General features: G+C 47.7%; 1 protein-coding gene across 2 annotated transcripts in view; it reads left to right on the top strand.

The window, feature by feature from the left end:
• CCDC60 (coiled-coil domain containing 60) overlaps window positions 1–16,914 on the top strand; it is a 143,927-nt gene extending 127,013 nt beyond the window's left edge. For both annotated transcript variants that reach the window (XM_012730953.1, XM_012730954.1), the window contains 7 exons: window positions 6,025–6,109; window positions 9,313–9,384; window positions 12,101–12,163; window positions 12,805–12,927; window positions 14,711–14,842; window positions 15,679–15,868; window positions 16,576–16,914. In XM_012730953.1, coding sequence (XP_012586407.1) covers window positions 6,025–6,109; window positions 9,313–9,384; window positions 12,101–12,163; window positions 12,805–12,927; window positions 14,711–14,842; window positions 15,679–15,868; window positions 16,576–16,677 — 767 coding nt within the window. In that variant the 3' untranslated portion in view covers window positions 16,678–16,914. The remainder of the gene's footprint in view (window positions 1–6,024; window positions 6,110–9,312; window positions 9,385–12,100; window positions 12,164–12,804; window positions 12,928–14,710; window positions 14,843–15,678; window positions 15,869–16,575) is intronic.
• Window positions 16,915–17,664: the final 750 nt, after the last annotated feature.

Below are 17,664 nucleotides of genomic sequence, written 5' to 3'. Positions count from 1 at the left end.
GCAGAGAAGTGTCCCTAGCTTCAAGACACCACCTCTGTCTCAGAACTTGCATGTGGTTCTCCCCATGGCAACCTGAATGCAGAAGGAAGTGGAGTGTGTAGATTTTGCTCTAAGGGGAGGAGTGAATGATGCCACCTCTCCAGGCACCTGAGCTACCACAGACTCTTCCCCAGAAGTCACCTCCCTCCCACATCTAATCTGTTTCAATCAGCGCTACCTCCTAAGCTTCTTTTGAACCCTACCCTCTATATGTCTCTTGACTTTGTCTTCATTTAGAGATAGAAAATTGGGCCACATAGACTAATTCCTTAACACACAAGCCTTTATTGGGTAAAAAAAAAAAAGAAGAAGAAGAAAGACTAGGAGTGACTTTAAGATTGAGAGATTTTACACATAAACTCAGATTTAAAAAAAAAAAAAAGTGTTCTGTATAGGAACAATGATCCCTGCAGCCTGCATGGCAGCCTTCAACTGCCCTCTCAGGCAGGACATGTGCTTTCCACAGTCCCTACCATTCCCTATTACACCCAATCATTACTCCAAATTGATCAAGTGTATGACTGTTCATTATCTCATTTGCTTTCCTGAGCATGATGATGTGTGTGATAATGAGGATGATGATGTAAGAGTTAACACTTGCATGTTGGGCACTGTTCTAGTTTACGATAGACAGACAGACAGGCAGATTCATTTAATCCTCACAACAATTTTATGCCTATTTTGCAGATGAGAAAATTGGGACACTGAGAGGCTAAATTATTTGCCCAAAGTCCCACACCCAGTAAGTGGAGAACCCAAATTTGAAACCAGGCATTCTGACCCTCTATGCTATCCCCCAAGTCTCTAGAAAAAAGTGAGAAATGAAAAACCAAGAGAGCTGTTCTCATTTTCTTACACCACCCTATGTTACTCATTTTTGTTACCTGACCCCTGTAGGCCACTAAGTTTGGAACGCTGGTCCAGATTTTCCTCACCCTGAAGACAGCAACAACTTCCTAATCAGTCTCCCTGTCCCTTGTTTTATCCTCACTTGCCCACAGAGTCTTTTGTGTTGAGCTAGAGAGAACTTTCTAAATTAAAAATCTGATTTGGTGGTCCCCAGTTTAACATTGTCCAGTGAGTTCCCAGAGCTCTAACATGGTGGAGCTGATCTTGTCCCAGGCTGCCTGTTGTCTTGTCCCAGAAGTGTATTCTTGCCACTTCTTTATACCTTATCATGCACACTACCACCTCACAACAAGTTTTCCCTTTTCTTAAACAGTGCCCATTTTCTTACATCCTCCTCTGTTACCTCTGATCTCCAGTCTGGTGAACTCCTATACAACTTGCAAGACTCAGCCCAAATGTTCCCTCCACAGCGACATTTCCCTGACACTTCTGCTTTCCTCTATTCTCTTAACACAATATATTTACTTGCATTGAGCAAATTTTAATTTACAACAGCATCTCACTGCATCTTTTGGCTGGGTACAGAGATCTGAAAAACATTCGCTTAAAAAATGATAAAAGTTTATTTTTCTTCTAGGCTAAAGACCATTTGTTTCATAGCTTGCAGAATAGATCATTAAGATCATACTTCATTCTGTCTTTCTTATCCATTGTGTTCAAACTAACTTCATGATCCAAAATGGCTGCTGGAATGCCAGTCCTCATGGCCACATTCTAATCTGGAAGTGGAAGGAAGTAGGTGAAGTATGAAAGTGCCTGCCCACTCCCAACTGAGTTTCAGCAGCTTTCTCAGAAGTTCCATACAATACTTCTACTAAAGTCTCACTGCCCATCATTTAGTCACAGGATTACACCTCACTGAAAAGAAATTAGGAGTAGACACTTCCACACACAAGAGGAAAATATCCATGCATGTGTGTATTCACAAACACTGTCTAGCTATCCACCTCTATTGTTAAGGAAGGGGGGAGGTATGTGAAGCCCTTGCAGTCATGGGACAATATTGTCTTATTCACCTTCATCCTAGCACACAGTAGGAATACAGCAGTGACTCTAGGTCACCTCCAGAGATCTGCATCTGCACAAAAAGTCCATCTACTTTTGCCTCCTCTCCCTCTTCCACTGTTTATCCCTTAACCTCCATCCCATTTGTCACCGCCTTGACAAAAGCAGATTAATTACCCAGCCTTTCACTGCCTTCCAAAACCTCCTCAAATTGATTCTGAATTCATGAATCCTATTCTGAGAGACACAACATTTGACCAAGGTCTAATTTCCAGGACTGGCTGCATAATGAAGTGTTTGCAATACAAATCACTGGGGCAGCAGGTTGTGGCCTGTCAGTAGACCCATGTCCTCCCAAATCAATGGCAGAGGGGTCCCCCAGAAAACAGAGCCCATGTATTCCTTCTGTTGATCAGTCTTGGAACTGTCAGAAGAGAAATCTGTTAGATTTAACACAGATAAATAAATGTTAGAGAAGGCATTAAGTAGCAACTCAAAAGGATGGGTCTTATGCCAACTAAGGTTCGCCCTCCACATTCCCCCAAACAACAAAACAACTGCCTCCTCCTTTTTCCCCCAAAGAGAAGAAGAAATGGGTTTAGTTGTTCAAGGGTGGAATTCTTTGGTGGGCTGGGAGGGTGGGAGATGGAGGAAGGAGGTCAGAAGTATTTTCTCTGAAAACATGAGTTGGCATTTGATACCAATGTCTCTGAGCAAGTGGGATGAGCAGAGGCATCTCCATAGCCCTGGACACGGAGAATTGAACTGATTCCAGTGGGCATCCATCACAGGACAGTTTCCCTTGAGAAAAATCTATTGTGTGACATCTGACTCCTTTCCAAACAACTCTGTCCTCCCAGGTAGCCCTGAGAAGTGGGTGTGGGCCTCACAGTCCCAAAGCTTTGTTCTATGGCACATGTATCCAAGCTCAGCTATGTGATGGATGGAGACTGACACTGGCGGGCACTGTCTGGCCAGGGGTGGGACTGACAAGCAGGGGAAGGGCGGTGGTGGACTAAGCAAAGTGTGGAGCTTCATGCACGGTTCTCTAGGAGGGCTGCCCAACGTGCCAGGCCACTGGGGTCCTTTGCTGGTCTCCACCGACCCCAGACTTGGATTTCACATGGGTAGGAGAAGGGGTGTGGGATCACTCAGATTTGCTCCTTGGTTCCCAGGAAATGCAAACCACAGCTCCCTCACAAGGACACTTCTAGACACGCCCCAGGGTTCTGGGGATGGGGCATTAGGGAGCTATGACTAGACTGAGACCAGGTGGAATTATGCCCACGAATTACGAGGGGGAAACTACTTGAGAAGTGGAGAGGGACAGAGTTGCCTACTGATGTTTGCCACAGCCTAACTGGCTCCAAGGTAACAGAGGGGCGCACCCTTCCCCCAGCACCCAGGGGGGACCCCGGTGCACACCAGTGGCCTTGGGACTCACTGGGCTGCCCCTGGCAGCTACATTTTCTTAGACCTGAGTTTGCGCTAACTGCAGGCACCAACTCAAGAGCGAAAAGCACTTCCAGGCACTGTCTTTCATGACAGCCCACATCTAACTCAGAGAACCCGAAGCCTCCCCTCTAGCTCACTCCATAGTCACTCACTTATTTGTTCAGTAAACAGTGACTCAGACACCTACATGACAACCACAGCGCCAGCAACTTACAAATCTGTGTCCGTACAAAACACTTCGGACCCCCTCCCCTGCCTGCCTGTGTCTTTCCTTCCTTCTTCCTCTCTTTTGCCCTCCCTCTTTCTTCCTTCAGTTCCTCCCTCCCTCCCTCCCTCCTACAGTGAACACCTTTACTGCTGAGATAAGTCAGGAGGGCGGAGGGTTCATGTGCCTCTCCAGGCCCTGATTCTCCTCCCAGGTCTCCAGCCCTCGCCCGTGGGCCCAGAGCTCTGTGCCGTGCCAGCTCCTTCTCCAAGCCCCACCCGGGGTTAACTCGCCAGCCAGCACTGCCCTGCGCACAACTGCCTCTTCCGGCATTTTTTCTCCTTTCCTCGTATTTCTTCTGAATTTCCTTCGGTCCCTTTGGATTTAAAATCTCTGCCCCTTAAGGAGCCAGTGCAGCCCCTACTTGCAACCTAGCGGCAGTGCACAGTGACGCTGGGGTGCCCTGGAGAACATGGTGTCCAGGAGCACGACACACCCTTCCCCAGGCGGGGCACAGTGTAGACCCCCTCCGTAATCCTGTGTGCGAGGATAACGTGCGGGGAGCCCCCAGTGCCCCCGCCTGGCCTGTACTTTCCTGTTGCCCCTGGCCCTGCTCTGGTGCAGAGCCACTCCCCTCTCAGCTATGGCAGTGGGGCTCGGACTCCCACCTCCGATGCGCACCTTCACTGCTCAGCTTGCACTCTCTGCCCTGGGGCTGGCAGCATCTGTGCCAGGGGAGCAGGACGTGCCCACAGCTCCGGGCTGACTGGCAGGGACACCTCCATTTTCTTGGAAGTACAGGGCCTTTTCCTATATACATTTTGTTCTCCAGCTTTTTTTATTTTACCAGCAAATTTCTCTATTTTTTTTAAATTTTTGTATATTTTTTACATCATTCTTCATTTTTTGTGCAGTATCTTATATTTATTGCAGCACTATGTTCAATAAGTAAGCTATGGAAACAATCCAAATGCCCCAAAATAGATGCCTGGGTCAAGAAGATGTGGTATCTATACACAGTGGAATATTACTTGGCGATCAAAAAGATAAACTCATGCCACTAGCAGCAACATGAATGGAGCTGGAAGGGACCAGGCTCAGTGAAATAAGCCAAAAGGAAAAAGAAAAAGACCAGTGGTTTCGCTTTTTGGAGGATTGTAAGGGATCTGGGGTGGGGGGGAAGTATATATAATAAAATCAAAATCAAAAGGCAGCTATAAACCAGAGACATTCTGTAGTGGGAAAGAAGAGAATAAGATCAAAACTGGAGTAGGAAGAGCATAAGGGACCATGGTGATGGTGCACAGGTAAACTGGTGGTGGGAATTCCACAGGGACTGTAACTGAGATGAAAAAGCATACACTGCACAAATATGAAGAATGATCGCTCTCCAACTTTTGAGAGTGTCTGTGCAGGAGACACTGCAGTCACAAAGCACCCCCCGGGCGGTTCCCTTGCTAAGGGAGGTATTGTCTCCCAGTTCTAGAGCTGCCTCCCTCCAACAGCAGACTGTGGGGAGCGGGAGGGACCAGCCTTCCTCTCAGACCTGCAAGGAGGAGCCTTCATGGCCTCCCTAGCGTCCAGTAGCTGTCCACAGCCCTTGGCATTTGGGCCGGGAGACATCTCTCCAGCCCAATCTGCCTGTCACCACAGGTCACCTCCTCCCTGTACATCTCCTCTTCTTTAAAGGACACCGGTCAGAGTGGATGAAGGGCCCACCCTCCTCTACCGTGACCTCACCTGACAACCTATATGACCCTGTTTCCAAATTAAGGTGCAACATGTCCACGTGCTGAGGAGTTAGAGGGCACAGTTTGGGGAGGGCACAGTTCACCTCTTAACAGTCAAGTACAAAGAATCCTTCTACTCTCCGTGAGGGACATTAAAATTAAGCATGAAAATACACACCCGCAAGCGCATGAGCAGCAGGGGGTGGGGAGCCGGGAGGACAAGCCCAGCTAAGAGGCCCAGTCAGCATGCGGTAGGAAGAGCACCCCGCCCCCCAGGCCCACAGACTGGCGTCTACACAGTTGTAAGCTGATTCAGCCTGTGAGTCACCAAGGGACTCCTGGCCTGTAGGGTGAAGCGTTTCTGAACAAGATGGTCTCTTCCCGGAATTAGAAACCATTCTCTTCAAACTGGGGGAGGAACATTAAAAGAAACAGCTGTCAGACCCTGGAAGCCTTCCTAGGCCACGTGGGAGAATTAAGATGTTGCCCAAAAGGAAAATGGCGAGTCATCCGCTTAAAGCAGGAAGTGACTCAGTCCGGTTGGCAACCTGCCCCTGGAGACCGCCTGGAGACCGCAGTCTAATCCCCAACACCCAGTGGGAGAGGTGACAGCAGCCTGCGGGCCGGCCCTGCCCTGCACAGTCCTGAGCTCCCTGCAGTGACTTGTCCTGTTCCCGGCAGATCTGCAGAAGCTTCTGGAGCTGGTTCGGGAAGATGCCCGGAAGACAGTGACCGTGGAAAGCGAGATGCAAAAAAAAGCTCCCAGGTATGGTCTGATGGCTGCTGAAATCACAGGGGTCACCAGAATAAGGCGCAGACATCAAGTTCAAGGCAGCAGCTCCCTGCCCCGGAGCAGCTCCTGGGGCAGGCACTGCCCAGCCCAGCGCGCTGCTCACGCACACACCTTCAGGGCCCTCGAGCTGCCTCTGAGGCACATGCCATCATCCTTATTTTACAAGTAAGGCTCAGAGGGGGTCACGCCCATGCAGCCGATGAACAGGAAGATCACACTCCAACCCAGACCTTGCTAATGTCAAAATCCGCCCTCTTCACCGCTCTGTACAATCGCTCAGTGAGACGATCCCCCCATGACCCTCACGCCCTGTGGGTGGCACCCGTCACAGAGGGCATTTCTGAAGGCTCAGGCCTGTGACAGTCACTGGCAGCAAAGCCACCTAGTTCAGGTTGGAGACAGGGTCCAAGAAAGAAACTTAAAGCTGAGTTTCTGAACAAAGGACGTAAAGAGCCAGCCAGCCAAGTGGAGGACAAGCAGAGGGTGAGGGGGGCGTTGCAGGTGTACAGGTGAGAATCTGGTCAAGGGAACTACCTGCAGCCAGCACAGGGTGAGAGGTCTGTCTGCCCGGGACCCCGTAGGTCACAGTTTCTCTGTTAAGCATAACACAGACCCTCTAAAGCTCAAACTGGGACGAGGGGTCCCCCTCCTGGTGGGAGGCCTTGTCCACGCGGCTTCCAACCTCTGAAAGCCTCGGAGAGCATGTAGGCTAGAACTGGAGTTCCCTTCCCCAGAGCAGATCCTTCTTGAGTAAGCAAATGACTGTGGGAGAATAAATGAGGCACTAGGAGAGGTTCATCATCGCCTTCATCCTACTGGGATGCCAGCTCTGACTTATTGGTGATTGTTATTACCATAATTACAGTTCACCAAGCACTTTCACATGCATCACACAGGCCTCTGCTTGTCGGTGATGAATTAGCTGCTGCAGCCTCGATTCACATGGGGGCTCCGGAGGGTGGGCCTGGAGGCACTTGGAGACGAGCTGGCCCTTAAGGCCCGGGCGGCTGTGCCTGATTTGTTGGCAATTGAGACACAGCATCACCATGAAGCATCAGCTCCAGGAAGCTCCCTCCTTTCTAAGAACCCAGAGCATAATACCGGCTGAGTTAGAAGCACGTGCGTTCAAAAGCTGGTGCCTTTGAAAAACTCTAAGCTTCAGCTTTCTCATCTATAAAATGAAGTTGTACAGGGGCCAAGCAGTGGCCTTGGAACAAATGGGATCCATCTCCATTGCCATCATTTGACTGCTGTGTGATGCTAAGCGAAGTGCTTCACCTCTCTGAGCCTCATTCCAAGTCTATAAAATGAAGCTCATAACTGACCTCACAGATTTATCGTGAGAGTCAAACTATATTGTCCTTGTAAAATAGTATTGTTATGGGGATACTCTCTACCTCAACGAGTAATTTTAAGCTTCTAGTGAGATAATGCAGTCAACATTGTGTGCCAGGCACAGCATAAGCACCTAGTGAGTGGCAGCAGCAGCAGTAGCAGTGGTGGTAGTGATAAAGGTGATGGTGGTGGTGATGGTGATGATAGTGATGATAGTGATGATGGTGATGGTGATGATAGTGATGATGGTGATGATAGTGGTGGTAGTGATGGTGGTAGTGATGGTGGTGGTGATGGTGGTGGTGGTGGTGGTGGTGGTGGTGGTGGTGGTGGTGGTGGTGGTGATTGTGGTGGTGGTGGTGGTGGTGGTGGTGGTGGTGGTGGTGGTGATGGTGGTGGTGGTGATGGTGGTGATGGTGGTGACAGTGATGATGAGGATGGTGGTGGTGACAGTGTGTATGGTAGTGACAGTGGTTATGGTGGGGATGACGGTGGTGATGGCGACAGCAGTGGTGGCAGTGATTTTTCCTTCACACATAGTACCCCATGGAATCACTGCAGCACCTGGTTGAGACAGTTATTAGTCCATGACTCATCACCATCACCCCATCTCCTAGATGGAGAAGAACAACAATGAGCAGCCGGCATGAGGTTGAGACAAAACTACCCAAGAATCTGGCTCTCACAAAGCTCATCACATGGCCCCTGCATTCTCTGTAATGATAAAATCACCATGGTGAAGAGCGAGAACCTGTTGAAATTTCCCACCCCCACAGACTCCCCCAGGAGCTCTATCTCCCGCAGCCAAAGTGGAGCCCGTGGGGCGCTGAGAGAGACAATCAGGAAAAGCTGCAGCGTGTCGCTTGCCCTCCTCGCTCTAGACTCTGAACTCCTTTCCAGTTTAGTCACCAAATCTGCTCTCATCAAAGCCGACAGAGAACGCAGCAGTTTTTAGAACCCTACTGTGTCCCTGCAGCCTACTGTCACAAAAACGCCATAGGCCAGCTGGCTCACTAATAAATTGATTAATAATTAATAGACATTTATATCTCATGGACCAGAAAATGGTCTGGCGAGGGCCCCATCTTCTCCCCCAGCGTCTTCCTACCACCTCCTCAGCACTATGGCAGGAAGAACAGCCGGCTCTCCGGGCCTCTTTTACAAGGATGGCGACCCCAGTCACCACCGTGTTGACCACACGCCCTCATCACCCCCCAAAGGTCCCACCTCCGAATTCCACCATCTGGGAGTTAGTTCAGATTCTGCATGTGAACCTCGAGGGAGGCGGGGGAGCACACCTATTCATAACAAACATCTTCTGGGAAGATGGCCTTTTCGTAAAATCCTCTAGCAGCCTTTTCCAGATGTTTGGAAACTCCACTACTAATGTTTTTTTCTCTTCCCAGAATCAGCTGGGATGCTTGTGAAAAATACAAATTTCTAGTCTTCATCCCAGGCCCACTGAATCAGCATCCCCAGAGGAAACGCTGCCTTTTAAGAGGCACTACAAGTGGGCACTGTTTCACAGAAGCCTGGAGATTTCTGAGGGGGCTTTGCAAAGGGTGCTATAACTGCACACTCGCTTCAGAAGAGAGAGAGAGGAAGGGGGCATTTCTAAATGCTTTCTAAGGGCTCTGGGGTCCCGCTCGGCTTAATGTGTCCAAGTCTCAGGACTGTGGCCTAGGAATCTGTATTCTGAGCCATCTCTCGGGTTGCTTCTTATGCCCATCAGAGACAGAGGCTTCTGCTCCAGAAGGAGAAACCCACCCCCCACAGGCAGCCCCTGCCTCGGGAGCACCTCCGGTGCAGCACCTTGCTAACGCTCACTTCTTGCTCCACAGCTTCTTATCAATGCTCAAACAAAACAAGAGCGACTCTACCCACAAAGACATGCAGACCACCCGCAAGTCAAGGTAGGAGGGCGTGGCCTTCACGTGGGGAGCCCCCCAAGGTGACAGGCCACAGCAGAGGTGCTCTTCACCAGACAGGGGGGAAGAGGAGTGAATGGGGAAGCTTTCTCCTTTTTAACAGAATTTATTCTTATTTATTTATACATACAGAAGCTGGGGTGTAGGCCAGAGTTGAGGGTGAGAGGATTCACCGGAGACAAACTGAGGAACAGAACAGGCAGATCTACTGAAATATACTGCTGAGGGGAGCAGCGGGGAGACAGGAGAGGTCTGCTGCACCCTGTGGGTCAGCTCCCTGGCGGGGGATCGAACTAGGTGATAGCACAAATGTACCAGGGAGGCCTGTTCTCCTTTTTTTCTGGACAGCCCCTTAGCTTCTGGGGCTAGGTATGAATAGCCAAGTATTTCTCCCCAACAGCTTTACCATTAAAGTTTAAACCTTCCAGTAATGAAGAAATAAAGCAGGGAAGAGCCACCACGTCTCCCTTGACTTGAGTGACTTGTAGTGGGGGAGGGGAGGTGACTCATGTTCACCTAGAGAACAGTCATCAAACCCTTTGCTGTGCCAGTAAGTGTGCTAGGTTTTAGGGGATTCAGCAAACAAGACAAATGCAGTCTGACCTCATGAATCTCACTATCTGGACTGAGGTCATAACTTTATTTGGATCACGGACCCTTTAAGAGTCTGAGGTAACTAATGGACTCCTGGGGAGGAGGGAATGCATTTAAATGCATACAATAAATTACAAAGGTTTACAGAGATAGTAATACAATGTATAGTAACAGACTGTGGTATTATGACTAAATTCTACAATAAGACTTAGCAGCAGGTTTAATAAATACTGTGATTTTGGATTAGCATCGAGTGTAACTAATTTTCCAAAACATCTCCCACCACTGTAATATGAGGTACAGATCTGTGATTTCTGGTTCTGCTTAAGAAAAGATGTAACCTTTTTTCCACCTGCATTCATGGACTCCTTGAATCCTGCCCATGCTTAAAAATTGCTGTCAAATGGGAAAGTTGTATATTTATCAAATAACACTGGAGTTTGCCATACTGTCATGACAATGGAAAGCATAATGAATTATGGAGGTTTGGGTGAATACTGAGCACCAGGATCCTAACCAAAACTGAGCTTGACATCTAAGCTGAGACTTGAAGAAAAAAAAGAATCAACCAGCGTATACCTGGGAAAGGTGGGAACAGTGTCCCAACAGAGCACTGGCATATGCAAAGGCCCTGAGACATGAGGAAGCTTAGAGGCATTGACCAAAGACCAGGGTGGCTGAGTCTCAAAGACTGATACTGCCAAAGGGTCCTTTGTTGGTGGTTTCTGTTTGTCTGTTTATCATAACCAACAACATATTTCCTTCACCTCCCACCTTTTCCCTAATCACATTGTCCACTTTAAAAAATAAGAGAACCATCTATATGATGGTCAGAGCCAACATGATCCCCCCCCAAACAATTCATCTGCAGGACAGCTAGTTGAAATCCAAACAAGGCCTTCTGGCTATCATTCCTGGGGCCTGTATCCTGAGTCAGTGGGATAAAGGCTTGTTTCATCAGCTACCAGGCCTCACGCCTCTAAGTTCAATCCCATGAACTTCTGGGAAAAGTGGCTGAGGCCAGAACCTCTCCCATGGTGAAGGGTTAAAACATGATCAACCTCCCTAAGAAGTCCAGATGCCACAAGGCTGGAAGGGATGGGTTAGCCACATGTCATAGGGAACAAGTCAGTTTCTAAAGAACTTGGGGGAAAAACAAAGGATGTGAGAGGTGGCGTTAGATGCCAGAGCTGAAGGCCTCAGTCATTAAATGAGGACCTGGGAGGAGATACGGTGGGGGATGGTGATGGGCAAGGAGCTTCACCTTCCTCTAGGAACCCTACCAGGCAAAGTCAGTCGCTGAAGGAATTCAATCAACCCACAGCTAGGAAAGCACAGTCAGACATGAGGAAATGAGGATCCAGAGTAGAAAGGCCTGCACACAGACTTGGGGTGGGGGTGTCAGGGTTGGGCTCTGAACCCAGTACTTTCTGCTTCCAAAGTTGAGAGAAATGAGTGTCCAGCCCACAGTTCCAGCTTAGGAAAGAGAAAGTCTGGGGTCAGGAACACCAAAGACAGCATGGCTAAGAGGACGTGATTACCTTCACCAGACGGCACGTGGGCTGGGGTTAAATGCTGACAGGTTGAGAGAAGATGAAAGGGTCTGACATGAACAAATCCTTCAGATAGAGAGATCAATTTCATACAAACAAAACTGGGATCCAGAAAATGTCATCCTGACAACATGCAGAGGGAGAAAATCCAAGTTGGACTAGAAAAGTCATACAGAAGATGCAACATTAATTAGGTGCCACATTAATTAGGTGCCTCTGTGCCCACCTACATTGAACTGTATGACCAATCACCCCCAATGACCTCAACCACGCAAGTGATTAATGAATGAGCCTTCACCTCTCGCCCTGTCAGCAAGCAGGGATCAGCTTCTCTAGACAGGGCTCACTGTAGAGCATGAGACAAGGGAAGATTTCAGTAGCTGGAGAAGAAACAGAGGACCCTCCCAGCAGGATAAGGGGGGAATGCACATTTAGTTCTATAACAGCCTTGCTTCAAACCACCTCCCTTACCTAAATCCTGAAAGTCAGCAGGTGTCCTAGGGTCCTTGAAAAGTGGCCTGCTGCCAACTCAAAACCACCCATTTGTGTTTCAGTGAAAGGTCCAGCAGTACAAGTGGAGACAGCCACTCCCAGCTAATCCAGAAGAAGTCTAAAAGGTAGGCCAGGTGGGCAATGGAAAGAGACCAGGCAAGAGAGGTCATGGTAACCACATCCTCTGTCTCCCAAGGGTATGAAAATGATGGGATGCAGACCAGCTCCCTAAAGTCACAGACTCTACTGAAAGAGGGGCCCCCATGCCAGAGGCTCATGGCCAAGATGCCAAGTAACAGACAGTAACAGCACATCCTCCTCTGGGCCTGGCACTTGGCAAAGCATTCTGTAGGCATTATCTTGCTTATGCCCCAAAACCAACCCTGAAAGGTAGGGAGGGTTCCCCATTCTACAGAGGCACAGACCGTACCTCAACCAGACGAGTGGCCCCTATATCATAGGGTGGCATTGGGGCTAAAACCTCACTTTTCTAGCTCCAAACTCCATTTTCAGTCTACTGCCCATAACATTTGCTGGGCATAAGTGACCAGCTGTCTCACCATATGCTCATTTACTAAGGTCTGAACCACCACTTTGATGTTGCTGGGAGATCTGTCTGTTATACCCAGGGGGGTGATGAGGGAGGCTCCCAGTGAGAGTGGAGAACCCAGGTGGGTACAGAGAACCCTCACTGCACAGTGCCTTGGGGCCCAGGGAAGTCAGCCTGTTGGGACTGTCCCCAAGCTCTTCTCATCTACATCTACAGTCGCAGCAACCGTGACATCATCTACTCCAAGAATGCAGTGTGTAGCACCATGAGGGCCAAGTTTTACAGCGTGGCCCAGGAGGCTGGCTTCTGTCTGCAAGACAAGATGGAAATCCTTATGAAGTAAGGGCGCACAGATATCCATTCACTCAACAGACATTCATCTGGCACCTACTAGGTGCCCACCAGCTGCTAGCTTCTGGAGCTATCGTACAGACCAAGAAGGACAGGTTCCCTTATAGTCTCCTGTAAAATGAGTAGAAACAAAATCATTGAACCCAAATGAATAAATACAAATGACAGTAACTGTAATACAGAGAAATAACAGGGTGCTAGGGGAGAAAGACCATGGAAAGCTATTTTAGTTGGGTAATCTGGGAAGACTTCTCTAAGGAGGTGACTCAAGGAAGCAGCCCGGTGGGTCAAGAGGAGCTGGTGGCATGGTAAGAAATCAGAAGGATACTCCTGGCAGCAGGAAAAGGATACACAAAGTCCCAAGGTGGAAAAGACATAGGACATGGGAAGAAAAAAAGTGAGAGCTATGTCATGAACAGTCACAAATGTGACAATTAAGTTTTGGAACTTAATTATGTGCCACCTTAATTAGGTGCCTCTCTGCCCATTACTCTCGGCTACAAGACCAATCACCCCCAATGACCTTGTCCATGCAAGAGTGACTACACGATGAGCCTTCGCCCCCTCACCCTGTCAGCAAGCGGGGACCAGCTTCTCTGGACCAAATGATCAATAATGAGTTACCCCCACTTTCTGGGAGCTCCCAGTTCAGTAAGGGAAGGAGACTGCCACACATGGTGATGGCGGCCCATGGGAGTAGGGAGGAAGCTAGCAGACAGGAAGAGGAAGTCTTGCCTAGTTAGAGATAGCAACCAGAATGGTCTTCCTGGAAGAAATAACATTCAGTTAAATGCAATAGGTATTTGCAGGCCAATTAATATGTACAAGTCATGGGTACATTAGAACTTTGTCTTTATCACTTAGTCTTCAAAATAATCCTAGGGAAAGGTCCTATTATTAGACCCATTTATAGATGAGAAAAGTGGATTCAGATATGTCCGTTGTCAAAGGTTACCCAGTGGTTAAGTAGTAAAGGTAGGATTCAAATACAGTGACACAGGTAAAGGAGGAGGAAGGGAATTTCAGGGAAAACTAAAGCAAAGTTCCAGAAGCCACTAGGGGTACAATGGGCCAGGAACTTCCAGCAGTTGGGGGTAGCTAGATCTTACAGTGACTGCAAGGTCATTAGAGAGAGATCAGGTCATAAAAGGCCTTAGTAAGCCAGCTGTGGAGGTTGAACTTTATCTCAAGAGACTGTGAGACTGGGAGAAAGGAAAGAAAAAGATGGTGAAGAAACCAGAAAATGTAAGGGCTGAATGATCCCATGGTCAAGGACTTTATTCTGTATAAAATGGGAAGTCACTGAAATTTCATATATAGGTGAACATCAGGGCTTATATTTATAATATAAAGTCTCCTTGGAGGTAGGATGAAGAGGGAGGTGAAACCAATGTAAGTTAAATACCTACTGTGTGTCTACCACTAACTTCAGCATTTTGTGCATATTATATAATGTAATCCTAGCTTCCAAGAGCTAGGGACCACTATTGCCCTCCATTTTTAACCAAACAGAAAGCAGTGTAAATACCATGAAAAGTAGGGAGAGAGTCAGGGCTTTTAAAAAGTGACTGGATTTAGCAAGAAAACAGTATTTCAGGACCTTGGAGAGAGACATATCCACACGTGTCCAGCACCAGATAGTAAATTAAGAGAGCAACTGAGAGGAGTTCAGAAGAGCCTATGGGTGTTTAAGTCATATCTGAAAGGGCAGCTAGGACATTAAAGAAGTGTCTGACTCGTCTGCCTCTTTTTCATACAACCTGTGCTGTAGGCGCCAAGAAGAGAGAGGTCTCCAGAAGTTCCATTCTTTTTTCCTTGTCTCAAATTTTCAAAAGGATATGGCAAAGATGAGGCATCAAGTCCCCATGGTAAAAGGAGATGCGCAAGAAATTGCAGACCACTGGTAAAGATTCTGAGAGCCAGATAAGGTGACCCCTGGAAAGGGTATATGTTATATAAATCACAAATTACTTTTAAAAAAAGTATGACAAGCCAACCAACATGTATGGTGGGCTATCAATTTCTTCTTCAACTATGTCCATGTGTATGTTGGTTTTTGGTTTTGTTTTTGTTTTTTTGTAAAGGGATACCATGCCTTGCCTTAAACCCTGATGAAAACTCAACCAACCCCCAGGTTAGAACTTACCTTGTTCCCACCAGCCAAAGGATGGATTCTCAGATTAGCCTCACATTCTGGCATAATATTCACATCTGTCATCATTTCCACAAAGGTTCTCAAAACACACAGTTATTACACATGCTTACCCACTATCAAATCAAGGAAAACCACACACATTATCACACCATCTTCACCACCATCATCATCTATACCATCATCCCCATCAATAATCACAGCCACACCCTAGAAGGTATCCCACAGACATCTGCATGTTTTTTGACCTGCTTAACTCTCAATAGAGGAGCCCAGAATTCCTTTTTTCTAGCTTTTCACAGTGTTATGATAGAAAAATCATAAATGCATCTCTTTAAAGCACACCCTCAATCTGTTTTTTTAATGAGATGCAAATCATGCTCCAACCTTTACTACCTCTGAAAGAATAGACTTTTCCTCGTTTATGGGCCCATTATATTTAGCAGAGAGAAAAACCCTCACATAAAGGCTCATGGCACCCTAAAGACATCACGTGGTATGAAGAGAGAGGCAATGGAGGGCTGAGGTCCTGAGACCCAGCTCCAGGCTGCAGCTTCCTCACTGGCCTTCTTCTCTTGGAATTAAAGGTACTTTGATCTTCTGTCTAAACTCCCAGAGGACCTGAAGAATTTCCGCCCTGCCAAAAAGATCCTGGTAAAACTGCAGAAGTTCGGGGAAAACCTGGATCTGAGAATCCGGCCCCATGTCTTCCTGAAGGTGCTACAAGACCTGAGAATCTGGGAACTGTGCTCTCCGGAAATTGCAGTGGCTATTGAGGTGAGCCACTGTTTCCTGTGTTCTTGCAATGCCGCAGGTAACCTCAGTCAGTTGCCCCTCGACACCCAGGCCTGTGTAAGTCCTGTCCACCACCCCACTCACTTGTCATTATGCTGTCCACCATCAACTCGTTAGTTATTGGGGACATGCCAGAGGAAATCTCTGAGTGGGTAAGATGAGTGGAATATGGAGAATCCCCCATTTTCTAGGGTGAGTTCATGGCCCTGGCTGGTAAAATTCATCATTCACCCCTCCCACTCAACTTCTGAGAACCTGGATGTGAGGCCTCTTAATCTAGACTCGAAGGAAACTCTATTTTGTATCTTAACCCTTTATTTCCTAGAAGTAGGCCCACTGTGGTGAATTCTCAAAGCAGTCTAAGAACCAAAAACAAAAGGTGTAAGGACAAACAACAGTTTGAAAAGCATTAAGGAGTAGAAAAGGGAAAACACAGACAGCAGAGTTGTCTTGCTTTCCCCAGATTTCTTTGGGTCAAACACATAGAAGGCACTTAAAGGAGCCTGCTGAGCCCAGAAGCTGGAAAGGGGTCCCCAGCGTGCCACGTCAGGTCTTATGAAAGCCTGATGACTAGCAGAATCCTGGGGCCACTGGCTCAATAACAAACCTTCAATATCTTGGGGAAGGGGTCCAAGGAGGCACAGAGTAGAGCTTTCAAGCCAAAGGCTGCCACTGTGTCTGCCCCGCAGTTTGTCCGCGAACACATCATCCACATGTCTCGGGAGGATTATGTCAGCTGGCTGCAAAGCAGGATCAGCATCCCCCTCCAGCCTCACAGCGTCCAGATATAGCTGGGCCCACGGCAACCATCTCCTGGGGGAGGAGGACAAGGTCATGCTGTGTTCCTGCCTCCTGCCTACTCTGAGGAATACCCAGCATGACATGACAGCATCATCTGGAGAACATCTTCTGCCAATATTCCAGAGGTGGAAACTCCCCTCAAACCTCACACCCCAACCCCAGTCTCTGTTCCTTATTGGTCCAACCTTTATCCTTTATCCTTTCCCAGATTTTTACCCTATTTTTCTTCCTCAAATTCTGGATAATAAAACTGAACTAAATATTTGATATCTTGCTGGGAAAGAGTTGTTGGTGTAGAACTTGGGTGTGGTATACAGATTAGGACAACAACCTGCACTGATTTTTATTATAGACCCAGTGCTGGGAGATATGACTGCCTTATAATTTAACCTCACAATAACTTGGGTAGGTAAGAGCTAATATTATCCCCATCTCCCACCAGTGGAGCTATATTGTTCTTCTCAACTTTATATATACTGGCTTGTGTGCATGGATGGGTGAGTGGGTGAGCAGAATGATAGGTGGATAGATGGACAGATGGAGGGATGGATGGATGGGCAGGTAGGTGGGTGGGTGGATGGATGGATGGATGGATGGGTGGGTGGGTGAGTGCATGGATGGATCATTCCTCAAAAAAGCAAATGGTATATGAGAAAATTTCAGCCTTTTGCCAATCCTCAAATCTGTTTTAACAGTCTTGGTTATATATATAACTTAATTTCTTGTCATCTCAAATGTATGGGAGATATGACTGGGTGTATTGCCATTTAACCTCTCTTCTCATCTAAGTTATGGGACCTGCAGTATTTTATTTTATTTTTTTATATAACAGTTTATTTTTACATCATTTTGTACATTTTTATTTTCATCTCAATTGTAATCCCCACGGGTTTCCCATCACCGAGTCACCCGTGTGCCATCACCATAGTCCCGTGCACCCCGGTTTTGATCCCATTCCCCACGCAAAATGTCTCTGG

This window comes from Condylura cristata, unplaced genomic scaffold (assembly GCF_000260355.1).
Source record: "Condylura cristata isolate star-nosed mole 26May11 unplaced genomic scaffold, ConCri1.0 scaffold00029, whole genome shotgun sequence".
Classification (NCBI taxonomy): Eukaryota; Metazoa; Chordata; class Mammalia; order Eulipotyphla; family Talpidae; genus Condylura; species Condylura cristata.
This window is presented reverse-complemented; position numbering and strand designations above follow the sequence as displayed.